This window comes from Lepisma saccharinum, chromosome 10 (genome assembly GCF_977018435.1).
Source record: "Lepisma saccharinum chromosome 10, izLepSacc3.1, whole genome shotgun sequence".
Taxonomy (NCBI): domain Eukaryota; kingdom Metazoa; phylum Arthropoda; class Insecta; order Zygentoma; family Lepismatidae; genus Lepisma; species Lepisma saccharinum.
In genome coordinates this window covers 74,782,093-74,800,322 of record NC_139238.1, presented here as the reverse complement: position 1 = coordinate 74,800,322, position 18,230 = coordinate 74,782,093, and the positions used below count along the sequence as shown (strand labels likewise).

Here is an 18,230-nt window from a genome sequence, read left to right as displayed (position 1 = left end):
CATCAAAGTTCGCAATTGGTAACACTGGAGCCTCAATGTACTGCAATAATCTAATGGAATACAAAATCTACCCATTACCAGCAGAATTTTCAATATTCACGGCGGAAGCGTTTGCTATTCGTCAAGTAGAGTGCCACACACGTAAATTTGCCGTTGCGTAGAAACGAATTTTCGTTTCGTCTCCCTCTCTCTTAGCATCATGTGTTCTACCCTGCTCGAAAACCTTCGCTATTGTTGCCACATTGTCATTCCATTCCTGGACACACTCGCGCAAACATCATTGAAAACAATTGAATAGTGCTCCAGCTCGCGGTTCCCACCGTTCGGTAGGGACGCTAATGTGGCAATATAGCACGGCGTAGTGCTTGCTTCTTTTATGCAGTGCATGTTCATTGGCTAGCTAGTAACTAGTGTTGCCAACTGTAATAATGAAGCACTATTACTGTCACGGAAGGGGAAAAGGCAGGTAAAGTGGCGGTGAGTTTTGTTGGATTGGAAGCACCATATTTTTATTTTATACTAAGTATTTGACCGGTTTGACGTTGTGTGCGTGTATTGCGTGTGTGTATGTAAAAGTGTGTGTTTGCTAATGAACGTTAAATTCCATAATGCCTCCAGTTCTGTCGAAGTTGAAATCAAAAACCTTGCATAGCCAAGCTCGGGAAATTCTAAGCAACGTGCACGAGTTCATGAAGGAGGAAGCCAGTCATGGTGTTAGCATCCCAATAAAGCATTTTGGCAAGAGAGCAGCGAACAGCAGCAACAAATTGTTCATATTTCATAATTTTGGAATTATTCAAAATAAATAAATTATGTGGCTCCAACATCATTTCAACTCTGGCTCCGGCACGTGTTCTTGTAGAAATTGCATAGAGGAGGCTGTCATTTTTGCTGCTTAATGCGATACATATTGTTTTTTTGTGTTAAAATTGCCATGCTTTGATGGGTGACCAAGTTCATAGCAGGGCCGGCGGAAGGGGAGGGCGAACCGTCCCATCGCCCAGAGCGGCAAAATTTGAAGAGAAGAAAAAAATAAGCCTATTGAAAACTGTGATCGAGCGAGATATTCTTTTGCGCTGAATAGTATTGAAATAGCATAAGAAGTCTCATTATTTATTTTATATTTTGATGTTTTAGTTAGGAATATATTGATTTTCAATTTTCCGTTGCTGCGTAATGACCGGGGGGGGGGGGGTCGAAATAGAGCGGCATCTGCCGCCACCTCCCAGGGAGGCAAAATGACTAGCGCCGGCCCTGGTTCATAACAACAAAAGAAAAAGCCGCGCAGCTTATCGTCTAGTGGCAGTATATGTACTTGTTATTGTTGTGGAAGCCGGCATCCTTTGTAAATGTACAACAAAGGCAACCGACTGTCGCCGATCTCAGAGAGGAAATAATAATACTGCTTCAGGAGGAGTGTTATGGTGCAATTGTAGCGGTTTAACACGTTGGCATGTTATTATCTGGCGTTGCAGTTCCATACCAGTGTATACGGGTTTTGGGAGTGAAAAGGTAGAACGCCACCAGTGCATTAATGCAATGAAAAATAATATATATATTTTTTTATTTTGTTTGAAATCACTCAAATAAGGAATCGTATGAAGAAGTCTTCTTTGCAGCATTTTTGGTAATTTTACTTATGTGTTAGTTCATATTTTGCGAATTTTTAGTCCATATGTATGTAGCTACATACAAAGCCACTTGTTAGTACATATTAATCCTAGTCCTGGTATAATGCATGACGTTTAAAACTCAACGTTAGATAGACCTGAATTCTCTAATTTTATTGTTGTACGTAACAGCTGTGCATCGGCGCACTGCAGCGATTTTTCTATCTGCTCCATTAGCAACACTGCTTCTTTAGTTGTTTCGCGCATCGCACGGCAGAATTATCTGCGCTGGACTCTGTTGTATATACAGGAGGAAAACCTCAAGAGGGTAGTGATCGCCACTGATTCAGCGTCAGTCTTACACTCCCTGGGATCGATAACAGCTGATTACTATGTAGACTGGTACATTGTTAACATAAAAATTTTATATCACAAACTAACCAACTCAGGATACAGTATTTCTTTTGTCTGGACTCCTGGGCATACATCCATAGAAGGGAACCACATAGCAGACGCATTAGCCAAGTACGCAGCTGAAGAATCAAGTCACCGATCGCTTCGGATTAAATTTTCAGCAAAAGCGCTAGAGTCGCATGCTAAAACAGAATTGTTTAAAAATTGGCAGAAACAATGGACAATTACTGGGAAGACTAAGGGAAAAAACATTATTCAATTCAACCAATTATACCTAAAGAACCTTGGTATCAAGACATTAACCTTACAAGAAACTCTTTAACAAGTCTTCTTAGATGTCGGCTAAATTACACCCTAGCCCCTAAAGACCTGTATGCTAGGAAGATTGTTCAATCCCCAATCTGTCAGTGTGGTGCAACTGAAGGAACACCTGATCATATTATATTTGAATGTCATCTTAATGCAACTACGCGTGATTATTTCTTATGAGACCTAAAAGAAGCAGGATATAATGTCCCATACGCCTTGTCAACATTTTTGAGGAACCCAACGAAGAAAATAATATATGTACTTAAAAACTATATTGTGAGAGAAAATATTATAATATAAAATTATGAAATTGTAAAATTATAAAATGTAAAACAAATGTAACTGGTGCATAGCAGCAAAGCTACAACCAAATTTTACATTTATATATAAAAAAAGTTCTTGCTGTTAACGGTGAAGGCGGTGCGCGGATTCTGTAGTGATAAATAAGTTACATATCACTACCTACGAGCGAGCAGGACCCAACATACTATATTTGTAACTTGTGCGGATGAGTATGTACGCGCGCGATCGCTGATTAAAGTTTTTGGATATTATAATCGTAACATATTTTATTTTATTTTTCTGTCACGTATCGCAATTCGGTGGTTCTCTTCCTGGAGGATGTGGATCGTCTTAATCCCGCTCCCTGAGTGAGAATTGATGCTTCCAACTGACTTGCGGAGCAAGGAGCGGTGTGTTGCCAATTCGTATCTCCATACCCTGAAGTTGCGATTGTGGTGGCACGTTGCACTTGTTTACTGACTTCTCCTTCATTCTCGGTAGTCAATAAAGGGGTCCCGGGTTCGATTCCCGGTGGAGGCACATAGTGGTTCGGATCCCACTTTAAACTGTAGGTCCAGTCCCGATTAGCCTTACTGTGCATGAAGTGGACTTAAAACAACAAATCAATCCAATCGGTAGTCAATATTCTTACAAAATATTTAAACAAGTCGAAAATAATGCTATAAAATGTGTAATGGTATAGTTATTTATTGTGAAAGCAATGTGTGTAAATATTATATGCATGCATGTAGCTATATATTATAAATTGTTATTTGGTGTAAGGATTATGTCCCCAACCAATAAATACTTTATGCATAAAATAACGTTTTGTTTAGTTTCTTTTCTTGTATTCCGTTGTTTCAGGATTAATTACTATATCTAGCTTCAAAATTCAACTTTCCTTAAGGTTTGGGCATATAATGTACGACATATTACTCTATTTAGTACGATATCGTTGTAATGACACGTGTTTAGTTTAAATCAATTACTGAAATTCAAGTCATAACACGTTTTCTTAGTTGATCCAACATGTGTCGCAAATGTTACAGTAACACGTAACATTCGTGACAACACATTTCATTAATTTATACAGAAACTTATATCACTACGAAACAGAAAAATTACATATCAATGTATAGTGTCTAATTTCAGTCATTGATTTAAGCCAATCACGTGTCATTTAAAATGTATTGACGAAGTAAAATGCAGCTTGTCACGTATGCTAGGCTACAAAATATCCCTCTATTTTTAAAGTCGTACTGGAATACACCTTAAAGTGGGAATTTTCCAAATACAATGTAGCCTGTAACACCGCAAATATCGATTACAGCGCCCCAAGCGATCATCCTTTCGACATGTATCCAAATCAGACACCATGACTGCTCTGAATATTCACACTCAATCCTTTCGTCGTGATCTAGCTGACATGAAATTTTTATACAAGATAATAAATGGTAAAATTAGAACAGACCTCCTAATCAGTAAGTTCACACTTAGGGTACCCCAAAAGCAAACGCGCAACCTGCAACTCTTCCGCAACCCAACCACTAGGCTATCCCTTCTACAACGCTCTTTGTTTTACAGGCTCCCAGAAATCTACAACAAACTTCTCCTGAATGTAGATATTTTCCTTCCAGAACGTAATTTTTGTATATTACTGACCAAGAACATGTAAATCTATCCCATCTTGTTATTGTTTCTATCTTTTGTTTCAGTGTAAAATGTCCAAATAAGACTGTATCTGAAACTCTGAGTAAATAAATAAATTCCGTTAAACTTCCGATATTTCACATCAGGTTCACACAAAATGCTGTTAATATGAAACCGTATGTATCTATAGTATGCATTTGTGAAGCCAAATCATTCAAATACCAACACCACCACCACTAATAATAATAATAAAACATGGTAGTCTTACCATTTTTACTCATCCAACTCTTTAATATAAACACAAGAGAATGTTTAAGGAAGGAAAATAACTGGCGTTTAGTGAATTTACTTGGCTGAATTGTCTCTTTTATTAGCTTAATTCCACCAATTAAATACTACAAACGCAAAGGACGAAGCCAGCGACGTGTACAAATTGCCTTACTTGGGAGAAGAACAGTTTTGTCGATAATAAACAGAGAACTGCTGTTAGCCAATGAGGCATAACAAAACCGCAAGATTTATTCTGCGTTCATGGTTGAGCAACAGAACACAAGAACGCAGTCGTTCCGTGCTACTTTCGCCAAGGAATTAGGAGCGAAAATGTAACAAGGTTAGACAGAAAAAAAAAGATACAATAAAAGGGAAGTTTCACCAGAAAAAAAGCACTTGGAAAAACGTTTTTGTTATAAGATGCTTTTGAATAGATCACTTTAAACGACGTTATATTTCACCCTCGTACAACACATTCTGAAGTTATAATAGGCTTTTTACGCTCTAAGAATGAGACCGTGTGACAGAAAATACAGAAATCAAGTACCAGACTGGAAATAGTTTCACACCTTTGGTCGTGAATAATCTACTTGCCAGAAAGATGGCGATAATGTAAATACGTAATCAATAGAAGAATTGGAGGAAGTCATAGTGGAAATTTGACAGGTTCCAACGCTCTTCGGTCGTGCTTGAATGACATAGATTGGTATTGACTTTCAATTTGACATGATGGAAGAATGAGCGTTTTCAGTCTGCTATACTTGAGAAAATTATCAACGTGGGCTGTGGTGGAAGGGAATTGCAAAATGCGAAAATGAGGTCAAAAGAGTTACATAATTAGTCGTGGTTAAAAAAAATAAGCAGAAGTAGATAAGCGTAGTTTCAGGATTAATCATGTAGCAGACGCCAAACTCATGTTTCCTTTTGCAGGTTTGTGGTTTGGGCATAATGGACGGTCAAAGTCACTTCTTAATTCATTACAACTTGCATCAATTAAAAGACTTTACAGGTGGACGAAAAATGACTGTTCCATGACGATTCCTAGACAAGCACCACGAATTTTTCATCCAGAAAACTGGTGACGCCATTCTTTGAGGGTCTTGAACGTAGGAGCAGTCACGAAAAAATGATAGTTTATCCGTGGAAAATCTGAAACTAAGTTCGACAAAAGTATATAAATTTGCATCATCACAATGCAACACCACACATAACGAAGATAATAGTGCAGAAGGTTGATTTGGACGTTAGCTATACAGTGGGACATCCTGCCTAAAGGTCCATACTTTGTATGTGCAAGGTGTCATTAGCCTAGTAATTAAAATAAGGACGACATTGTGTTGCACGGTTTACTTTTTGACAGGTCTTTATTAACTCTGGGGAAGTTCAGCATTGTAAAATCATTGAAATGCGAACCGAAATATCTATACAGTTTATATACCCTTTACTGAAAGATAACCTTACTCCTTTATTATCTGGGTTGTCTGACAGTAAGAGTTAAAATCGTATGTGCTTCACGATCCCACAATAATGCTAAATTTCTCTTTGTTGTACAGTGGGATGCACACGTATTGCTCAACAAATTGTCCACGACTATTTTCATTATTTTTTTCTCTTTCATCTTACGTGCTTTTAAGAAATACGTTTTTACGTTTGCTGCTGCTAAGGCTTTCAGCCGCTCGTTTGTCGCTTTGTTTCAGTTCTTGAAGCTCTCGCTGGGTGAAATAAAGAGAAGAAACTTGCTGATGGCCAATTTGCTTGCTAATACTTATGCATCACACTCATGGGCGTATATATAGTTCACGTAAGGGGGGGGGGGGTGCAACTTTTGATATGATTATGGTTGCTGTTCGCGATTAAAATTATCCGATATGCCATCTGGTGAGATTTCCAGGAACCACTCCAAGTAGGACACTTCGCTGTGTTGAAGCCGTTCAAAGCATGGGGAACATGCGAAAAAGTAACGTCTACTGTTAAGTTTTTTCCTCTAAATCGTTTTATGGGTCAGGACAAGTGAAAAGCTTACATGTAGCCTATTTCCACCCCGTGGAATCAACAAAATGAAATTTGTAAATAAATCAGGGAAAACAGAACTGATTGACAAGATTGGCATCACTGAAATGCGGCCAGGAAATTACGAAGAACGCACGAGTCTGTTTACTTTATTTTCCGAAAGATGATTTTATTACCATGAAAGTAAGTTTTAAATTGTTCTTTATGAATATAACATTTGTCTTCGAAAACAATGTAGTATATATATATAATTTGGAACAGGTGCAAGTCAATTGCGAAGATGAAAATAGTTTGAGAATTAATTAATGTCTGTAATCATAATGGTAAGTCAGAAAAAGGAAATTGACATGCTAATGTTGCTGTTTCATTCAGTAAGTCAATTTTCAGTGAAGACTGAAGATAACCTCAATGAAATTGTTATTATAATTATCCTGTGTTGTTATTAAACCAGTTCGCGCTACGACGCCAGGGGTCCCGGGTTCGAATCCTGGCCTGGGCATGGATGTTTGTGAGTGTCCATTCATCAATTTCATCATTCATCTCAATCTTCGCAAATTAGCCAAAAGTGGCACAAAAAGCGAAGTAAAATAAAGCCAATCAATCAATCAATTATTTATCAAACCAGCCTGCCTCATTGGGGAAAGAACTGCAACGGCGTGTTTACATTTTTCTCCTGCCCAAGCTTTGCAGTACAGGTGAATTGCTTTATTTTCAAATCATTTCTGAGAGCCCGAGTTACAACCGAGGTGCAGATGAAACAGCACTGCATTGAAGAACCAGTGGCATATACATTAGTTTCGTCTCAGTTTTCCGTGTTATTTTTGCCTATCATAATTAAATGCTTCGCTCTCAGCACAGCTTCACCTTCGTTATAGTTCCTGGAATACACATCGCATTCGCAATATTTAAAAATATCGCGTGCGTCTCTTCCATACCAGCCATGACAACACGCTGCTATTACGTACTACCACTGAATGTAAACAAAGATTTATCCTACGTAGAGCGGCCATATTGGAAGCGACACTATCGCTCAGGTGGTAATTTTAATTGCGAATATTTCAGAAGTAAAAACCCAAGACACTGCTGACCGGAAGCTTGTTGGGGAGAGGGGGGAAGGGGGGGTTGCAGGACCCGACAAAGTTGTGTGTATGAACATATCCATTACATATTCTTTACATCTCTTAAAAAGAAACAGAAATCCACTTCGAAGTATATCATTTATCTTGCAATTCCTTTTCGGTGCCATAAAGAACTAAGCTGCTATCTCACAATGTCGAAACTTTATTTGAGAACTGCGGACTGAACAGTGCAATAAAGCACTGATTGTTTACAGTAAACAGGTTGTTACGCAATGGAAGAGATTTGCAACTGATATTCAGTGCTGCTAGCAGACGGCGGCGCCATCGTGAAGTCAAATATCTTTGCAGCATCTCTTGTAACTCGATAACTCTTGAATTATCGAGAGGGAGCTGTTCAATTTACAGTTAGATTGTTTTGTAAAATGAGCATTTTAATTTTACGCATTTAAATATAAATAAAGGTCAGAAAGTATAATCTTAATCATTCTCCTTTTCCACCCGATTCAAGGACATTTGTGCCTCCCGAAGAAACTATTCGGGACACCAGGACAATGATATCATTCCGGGATTATCCCGAAAAATCCTGGACGTATAGCAGGCGTAGGTATGATCAGGCTATGAAAATCCAACCAGGCCATCCAACATTTTGACACACTGTTCGAATGAATGAGGAATAGCCATTCCACATGTTTGGAATAAGTTGATGCAATTTTGCAATGTGTTCACCGTGCTCAGAGAAACGCGAGTTCAATTCTACTACAAAATGGTTAAAAAATGAACGATAATGATTTTGTAATATTCTTCTGTGCTCTCAGCTGGTGCATTATCTCTCCTATTTGACGGCTGGGTGTTCTAGATGTCATTCCATGTCAAATCAACCAATAAAAATTATTTTGAATCTTTAGGATTGAGATTTTTGTTTATACATTGTACCTGTCAAAAGGACAAACACTTAAAAATTTCAGATTTTTTTGGCTCTTAGTTTTTAAGTTATTGATTTTGAAAAAGCAAAAACTCCAATATTTGACGACATTTTGAAATCTTTAAACAGCTGTAGACCAAAACCTATTTGACCTGGAGAGCTCAAATTGGTGTCATTCTCTCCTGCTTTTAATGAGCATTAAAAGTGATAAATATGACAAATTTTCATATTATTTGTAGTCCAAAAATTATAAAAGAGACTAATGATCCCACTGTATACTCGCTTCACTTATTACTAAGGCAGTTTGTTTCTTGATACAGCGTAGAACTAGAACAACTTTGTTCAAGATGCAATTCAACCTACACGATTGTATTACGATAAACAATAATTCCTATACAGTCCAACAATATATTTTCAATCTTATCAACGGAGATGAAAAAGCTTCTAACCGCGTGTACTGATTTCCTCACTGCAGCTCATGTCACTGCTTATGATACGTCCCAAGCTGTCAATTAATTCACTATTTTGGCCCATGTTAATTTTCTTATGGTGTAGAAATATTACCAGGCAAATTAGCCATCAATATTGTCATTCATTTTTATTTCCTACGTGTTTATAAAAAAATATATTTTTTGTTATTGAGCGTCTCTTTTTGCCACTTTCGGATAATCACGACGATGAGAATGATTGGATTAAACTGATGAAAAGATACTCGCAAAGAACACCCCTGCCTTTCGGATGAGGTGTGGCAACCTTGTTGCCTTGTAATCAAGAGATCGGTGGTTACAAAAAACTCATTCTCAAAGCCATGATTCGAACTCTGGAAATTCGGTGATGAGATCGAAAGTCTACAACGTAACCGTTCGACCACCGACCGTGCTTGTTTCAATTCTTGAGCCTTGCATTCCGTAAACAAAATAAATAAATGTGATGATTGGATAGTTTTCCTGTAATATTTATGACCCCTACTCCACAACCGTTTATCGTGAATATTGTGTTAGCAAGACAAGTATGGGAGGAAATGGAAAACAATAATACCAAGTCATGTGGAAGGAAACCACTAGCAAAATTCTGGAAGGATGTTTTGGGTCATAGGACTCTATTTTCTCCCTCTCGTATCCAGCAATTTTAACTGACAAGAGAAAATCGGTGATCGAACTGAATAATGGTCAGTAGAAAATGTAGCAGAACTAACGGCCACTGATCGTTAGAACATGATAGGCCCACAGTTGCAAGGCAATTTGAAAGAATTACGAGAAAAGTCAACTGTGCGAGAAAAAGGAAGTACGTTTTATGACTTTACAGTTGATTCAGCTGGCCGGAAGGATCGTGCGCAATTATTGCGATACGTTCCAACAACGCAGGCCATTAGGATCTAAAGTGAAACGTGGAACAGATTTGCACAATTATCAGATTTTAAAAATATCTCCGCAAATGATCTTCAATTGCGAAAGGCGGTGATAACTTTTACCAATTGATTAACGTTATTTGGGATGGCACTCTTACCGATATCGTACCTTGAATATTACAGCAAAGTTTGTGTTGTTTTTTTTCAAAATAAACAAATCTAACACTTTTTTACTAGAAAATCTCACGTGGTGGCTACACTGTCTATTGTAAACTCTTATCAAATAAAGGGACGAATAATATTTAGTTTCTTTCAAGTTCACTTTATGCTCAGATAAACTATTCGGGACTGGACCTACAGTTTAAATAATAACAATAAATCGTCTTTATTAGAGCGGGCGTGTTTCGGTCTGTAGGGCCGTTCTTACAACAGTGGGATCCAAACCGTTGTTACTCCAGAGGGGATCAAAGCTGGGGCTCCTTGATTACAAGGGGACAGCGTTGGCAGAACACAACGAAATCAGTCACTGGATTCTTATGTACGACACGAAGAACGTGAATTTGAGTGTATAAAGAACACATGTCTGTTTAAGCGTAACATCAGATATATGTCATTGTAGATATTATATTAATGTTTTCAAAGTTCTTAATTATTACGTTTCTTGTGCACAAAATGGCTCCATGGATAACAGTCGACAAGCATATTTTTTTAAACATGACACTGGTTATGTGAAAGGTGGGAATTGTACAGGTGGGTCAGGTTGGATGTCTAGACTGCACAATCGACCCTTGTGTTTTACCGTTTGAAAGTAAAAAAAATATATATTGTCCGCTAATAGTAGTACGTATTTAACACTTCGAATTGCCACTGTGCATTTCTAAATTTGAAGTTACATTTCTATGAAATAATAATAATAAAAAAAAAGACTACATTACTTGCCATAGCTGGTTTCCTTGAACCTAATCCATGTTGTAAAAACACAGTATTGCCAGGTCGAACTTTGGTTTTCAACGTGAATATACATGCGAATTTCCACTAGGATTCAACTTTTTTTAAATCATGTTTTTATTCAAAGGGACTCTATAGAAAATGGCGGGTAGCCGGATCGTAGCGGAGCGGAGGCAGGGCGGCAGGTCAATTACCCTGAATCGGGAGCAATTAATACTACTTTTTCCCCCACTTCCAATTGTTTCCTCACCTTAAATTTTATATTTCTGGAATCCTTGATTCATACCCTTTCCAACGATGTATCAAACATATTTCTATTAAGAAGGGTCGATTCGACATCCTTACCAGTTGGATGTTCAAGGAATATGATTAAGTGGCATCACATGGAGGTCTGGATTTTCTGCAGGACCATATAGTATGATAATAGTTTAATGCGATTATCACCTTGCTTCGAATTAACATTGGAAAGCCTCAATTGAAAAAAAGAGCACCCTAAAATGGTCATTTTTTACGAGAGCTTCTAATATCACACAAACATCTTTGGCCACAAAAAAATGTCCACCGTGTATAATATGCCTTTACATGTAGATTTAAGCTATCAAGTCTCCTTTTGACGTGAAAATTTGTATGGGCTATCCCACTGTTCAGTCACAGGAAATGGCCAATACATTAAGACGAAATGTATTCATTTCAATAAAAATGCCTCGATTTACAATTTTGATTACAAAGACAAAGGGCATTTTTTAACCTTACTCTTATACTAACAACTTCAATCACTGGCCTCTGTACTGGAGTGGTCAGCATAATGTGCTATGAAGCTAGAGTTCCCAGTTTCGAACCCTGGTCAAAGTATGGATGTATCGTTGTGTTTGTCCCATTATCCATTTCGTTGGTTCATTATTCATTCTCATTGTCACAATGAACCCAAGAACTACCTAAAAGAGTGATGTAAAATAACTGAAATGGTAAAAATATATCAGAAGCAGTTATAAATTTGATACTTTAATGGAAAAGTAGCATACATGAGTATCAGTTCAAGAAGTGATGGGAGATAAGATTATAATAACGCCCCATCCTGAACCGATTGCCTATTGTGCATTTTGCTTTTGTTATGCGATGTATCAACTTCAGGGAGGCAAAGCACTTTATGCTTTCTGAATATCATACATTGATTGATTTGGTTCATTTTACTTTGTATTTCTGCCGCTTTTCGCTAATTGCGAAGATGAGGATAAGTGATGATATGAAACCAGTCGGTTGACCCCCCTGGAAATTTCCATCTACTTTTTTCAATTTATAGCAATTTATAAACGAAACACTTTATTTCACCTCATTTTGCGTCATTGTTTAAAAATGGTCTTGAGATATCGAATTTAGTTCGAAACTTTCATAATTTGCAACACTGAAACTGTTAATTTGTAACTTTCACACATATTATGTAATCTTGGTTGTAAGAAGTACTATATTATTCGTATCTAGGTATAATAAACTTATTGCATGCTAAAATAAAGTAAACTAAAACTTCTATTACTAGTAGTAGTAGTAGTAATAATAATAACATAATTTAAAATACCGATGATGCAATAATTTTAAAAATGGACCCATCTTGGACAAACTTCTGCATATGCCACTGGTCTGTATCACAATATTTTTGAGGGGAGGGGGTGTCCTCGACATCTTCGATTCGACCCCCCTAGGAAAATTTTTGGCGAGGCCCATGGTTATGAGTTCTTTACTGGCGTGTTACCGTGCACGTGAAAATAAAGCAAAATTAATCAGGTGAGAGATTACAAAGTCAAATTTTAAATCACCAGGACTGATTATTGGCCAAAGAATTAGACCCGCCAAAAACACAGCTTTGCCTAAATCAAGTGTTCATTGTTCGAAGATAAAAACAGACCAGAACATATCAACAAAAAAATAGCTAATTCCTCCCTTTTTTTCATGATATAGAAGAAATGAAATAACAAAGAAAACTTTTCTAAAGTATTACATATTTTTAATTTTATATATATTACATGTTGCTGGTATGACTTCCATTAGTTCTAAGATGTAACCTATATTTTGAATGTGCCCTACACCTTGCAGACCCCACGAGCCACCACTAATTTATAGTGAGAATATATTCACATCTAATGCAGATATTTCTTTCTTTACAGGACCAGTAATGGAAGAGCCTTCCAGACTGACAACAATTACATCTCCATATGTCGACCATTTGAGACAGCATGCCAGTCACACTGTTATACACTGGAATGCATCGCTTATAAGTGTGTGAGCTGAGCAAACAACTGAAGATCGGTTTGGAAGAAGAGCAGAATCAACTTACCTAAGAGGTCCAGAAGAATTCGGCTAGGTACTTGCATTCCTGCCAAAATTGTCAGATCGTTAGTGATAATGGATCTGGCTGAGGCCTTAAGGGGAGAAGATATATCCAAAACTGACTTCTTTGATTTTGTGACATGCCCGGATTTTGAAGAATCGCATCGCAGGATGAAATCGCCCAGTTTCCCAGTGAACGGGTCCCTGGATTCCCTGGAACTGAAAGAGGCCAACAACAATCACCTCACGTCTGACTCCCTCAACTTCGATCACTTCTGGAGCACACCGTCGGGCGAGAAGGAGTCGTCAATGAAATTAGAAACTGCCATATTTGATGATCTCAAGTTCTGGGGGCAAACTGTGGTGTCGGAAGATTCACCATCAACAAAGGTAAACACGGACGGTGCTATTTATACCCTTACTGTTCTCAATGGTGACCATGTGTGGTTCAAGAGTGACGACGCGGGGGCAATGTCCACCAACAGTAACTCAGAGTCCACCATGATGCACAACTCGCATCACCAATCACCCCAACCGGCACCGCAACAAAATGTAGATCTCGACTCCTTCTTGAATTTTGTCAGCAACAGCCAGGATCACAATGGTTACCATCACGTGCCCCACCACGACACTCCAACACCACCAATACAAGATTCTCCTCTGACTGCCGACGTGGCGAGAACTCCCACAACACCCACGCAGGAACCAGCATTTTCCTCATATGAAGATGCAGGTGCTGCCACCTACTCAGAGGATGTGAAGATTCAACCAGTGGCGACGACGCAAGAAGCGATCAGCTGCAACTCGACAGAACCCATTAATCCTTTGGTACCTGTCCTCCTTGTTAAAAGTGAACCAAATCATCCCGAAACCCAAGCCAGCATAATTGTCCAGGAACCGCTGGAGGATTACACCTGGAAGCTTACTAACCCAGATTCCCTCTTAAGAAGTGCTCTGCAAGGGAAGACATCCTTCCTCACACGCTACAACGGTAACCAGAAGAAGGAAATGCCAAATAACCATTCCGAACTGAAGCGAGCGCTGTCTACTCCACCAGGATGCAACCAGCCTCATACCCCGACGGAATCATCGCCTCCGTCGACGCTGTTCAACGGGGACGACAACAGCAAGAGTTCTCTGGGCTTGGACCCGGTTGAAAGCATGTTCAGCAGTGACCCGAACCATACTCACCACCACCATCAGGCGCAGCACCAGAGCATGGGTATGCTGACAGATTCTGACCAATCAGCGCACTGCATGGACGAAATCCTCCTATCGCAGCTTGAATCTTACCCGGAGGACTTCGAGCAGCTGAAGAAAATAGAGAATGAGGTTGCCGAATCAGTAAGAAACTATTGCTCTACAGGAACACTGATCTACAAGCCGCCTCTCCAGTGCGAGACATTAAGCAATGCCATCCTCCATTCGCCGCAACAGCAGAGCCCTCTATCAGTCCTGAAGAACAACAAGAAATACACAAAACGGCAGAGCAAGCAACCGCAAATGACCAACGGCATACGGAAGGAGCGTTCCCTCCACTACTGCACAATTTGCAGCAAGGGATTTAAGGACAAGTACTCCGTAAACGTCCACATCCGTACGCACACAGGCGAAAAACCATTCGCTTGCAACCTGTGCGGCAAAAGTTTCCGCCAGAAAGCTCACCTTGCCAAACATTACCAAACGCATGCGCAGAAATCGGGGAACGTTCAGAAATCCGCTAAAAGGTAGTGAGCAGTGTACATTCCTATCAGTGTATTTACGTTAAATGTTGATGGTGCAGATAGATTATAGGTTCTAATCCTAGCAGTCTTCTGTAATATGTCTTCCTAAATCTTTGTTGGTGATGTGTCCCCTATTTTTTTTTAAAAAAAATTATTGTTGTTTTGTTTCCCTTGCTGTCTAGACACAGTAATGAGGACCAATAACGTGGCCCAGTGAAAAATGTTACCTACAAATGTCGATTTATTCGCATCCACTGCACTGAAGCCATCCTATCATGAGACTTGGACCTTAATGAAAGGTGCACAAATAATAAGAATGATAAAAAGTGTCAAATTTTTAAAAAATCATAAATGTTCATGGAGTTGTTCCTATGCTTCATTTTTATATATATCTGCTGTGATGAAACATAATTGTTTTTGCATGTTTTTAATTTTTCGTACTCATGTATAGTATTGTGCAGTAATGTAAAAAATATGTATACATACATGAACAAAGATCTTGCCATTTCCAATAAGTTTACTGGCAGGAAACTTTTTTTTACAGTATATCATTGTTTTGTACTATACGACTTTATCAAAGAAAAATTTATAAAGAACAAAGTAATATATTTTTAAAGCATATTGTTTAAAATTTTGTAAATGAAGCTTTTTGAAGTGTATTTTTGTAGATGCCTGACATATCGGTAATGTGTGCCAAGGGATGTGGTGTAGATATATATATGTAAAGTATTGTGATATAATTATGTTATATATAAGCAAATATTTTATTCTTGTAAGAACTATAGAAAGATTTATGCGAGGGTTGTTTACAAAGCATTAACTACATTTACAGTTTTATACAAATGTCTTGACTGAAACAGTACATACGACTCTCACGCCTGCAAAAAACAATATATGTGCGCAATCGTAAATTTTATTTATATTCTTCATGCAAGGAACTGCATATGCTGAGAATTCATTTTCAATATCATGTCTCTGCTTTACAAAAGTTATAAATTTAGTTCTAATACCCATAAAGGTTCCGAGTGGAGTGAACTTTTAGTTTATAAGTTTGCCCAAATAATATAAAACAATGTTTCAAGCCTGAAAGAAGTATAGGCTACTGAAAACTGCCATTTTTTTTGTACAGGTTAGAAACCTGCTCAAATAATATATGAACTAGCATTGCAATAGAAAGTGATGTAGATCCATGGACCTTCATATCACATTGTACCAGATACTAGACCATACCATGATACATCATGCTAAATACTAAACTCGAACAGATCCAATTTTGATGTTTCATACTGGACAATTATTTATTTTAATTGTCTACATGTTACGTGTAAAATGAAGGAAACAAAGGGAATTATTTGCACAAATAAATGGAACAATTGCTTTTTTATGTATGTCATATCAATTCACATATATTATGGAAGCTAAAATTACCTTTCTTTTTTATCTGTTTTTAGAAACAAGTGTAAGTTGCCTTACATGTGTTTTATATATGAATAATATACATACACAAACTTTGATACTATGTTTTCTAAAATCAAAATTCTTTACCAGATGAAGTTAATAGCTTTTTACAGTTATAAACTGAATTATGCAAGTTCCAAATTGTGCAAACCAACTTTTTGCTACAATAAGTATGCACTACAGTAGAATTACCTCATATTGTTCTATTCAGCTTCTTAAGAACAAAGTTTACTAAGAAATTTTTCTAATTCATGGAAAGTATTTAATTAAAATAATAGATATATAAGTATTACATGGAATTTGCCTTCAAAACTACCCTGCTTTTCTTTATGTAGTTAGTTTGATCTCCGATCTTTTATTATAAAACCGAAAAGATTTTAAAATAATGGTATGCACATGTTCTATGTTTCTTGTTTGTGCAAAATTTATCAAGTAGGTCTCAACCCCCCCCAAATGCTAAAGTGATAAAAGTTCAAACATGTCTACTTATTATTTTTACAGCAATAACAACTACGGTTCAAACAATGAACAAATTCAACAAAGATGAGTTCTGTGGTAATATATTTTCACTTGACAACACAAGCTTTAATGCAAAAAGTATTATCAAACAATGCAACATTATGCTTTTTAAACAACCCTGAACAATTTTGTCCTATATGGTGTGTTGGTACTTGCTACTACTTTCACACTAATTATAAAAAAAACAATTATGAAAACAAAAGGCTGTTATAAAATTAAAATTTTTACCATTTTGAATATTGCCAGGAATTTTGTGCAATCAAATGTAATATATCGAGCAAATGTGTTTTATTTTTTAATTAGATATAAACGTAATTTATGCATTTCTTACAATAAATTTTATAGCATGTGGAAGTATATTCTCAGTGGTGTTAAATTTATTGAATGAACAAGACTATGTTGCAAATGAGTGAAAGTGCATTTTTTTAAATACAGAAACCATGGTAAATTATTCTTATTTAATGGTAACAGTAAAATTTTCAAGCAGTGTAACCAAATCAGGACATGTTAAGTTCACTTTTCTACACTACAATTGCAATGGACTGAAACCATGAAAACTTGCAAAGATGCCATTTCATGTTTTTTTTTTTAAGTGCAAGAAAATGTATGTCTGTAGGTCATGTCATTCATTAAAGAAATTTTTACAAGTCAGTTTCTATTTAATGTTCCCATCTTTTATATATTTACATCATGTTTGCCTGAAAAATGCAAAAATCAAGGTTTCACTGTAATCTGAATTCATCCTCATTATCGTAATTAGACTAAAGTGGCAGAAAAGTTACTTAAAGTAAGAATAATAATTTATTTGCTGCTTTGTATTTTAAAAAAAATTACAACGTACCATACTGGTGTGGTTTGAAGTCACACTTGACATATTGGCTAATAAACATTAAGTCTTTATTAGGAAAGTTTAAATTCCTTTGATAAAATCACATAAGAAGATACAACATACATGGATAGAAACTGGGCATGATGTGTTGTCAATTGTGCAGCATATTTTTTTCTAAACAATATGTTCCTATACATAATTGCATTGGAAATGTTATCTTAGTAATTGACCCTCATGAAATAATTACTGGGTGCACACACGGCTCCATCCAATGCTCTCCAATTCGCATACCTACACAAATATTGAAGAGATCTATGGTGGTCCAGTGGGTAGAGCAGCTAGGTGGGTGATGGGTCAATTGCCTTTCCTACTGCCAGGTTTTTGGACATATTATTGCCTAATATTTTTAAGGCAAATGATTTTTTAACATATTCATTCTAGTTTTTTGGACTTTTAACCACTGTTATTTTTAAAAAAGATATTTACCTACGTTTCGGAGGCTGAATCTGCCTCCGTCTTCAGGGTAGCGTGTAGTC

General features: G+C 37.2%; 1 protein-coding gene across 1 annotated transcript in view; it reads left to right on the top strand.

Annotated features, from left to right (window-relative positions):
• LOC145993949 (uncharacterized) overlaps positions 1-16,791 on the top strand; it is a 372,300-nt gene extending 355,509 nt beyond the window's left edge. The window contains exon 2 of the mRNA XM_083129921.1: positions 13,002-16,791. Within this exon, the coding sequence (XP_082986047.1) occupies positions 13,240-14,895 (1,656 nt within the window). The 5' untranslated portion in view covers positions 13,002-13,239 and the 3' untranslated portion in view covers positions 14,896-16,791. The remainder of the gene's footprint in view (positions 1-13,001) is intronic.
• Positions 16,792-18,230: the final 1,439 nt, after the last annotated feature.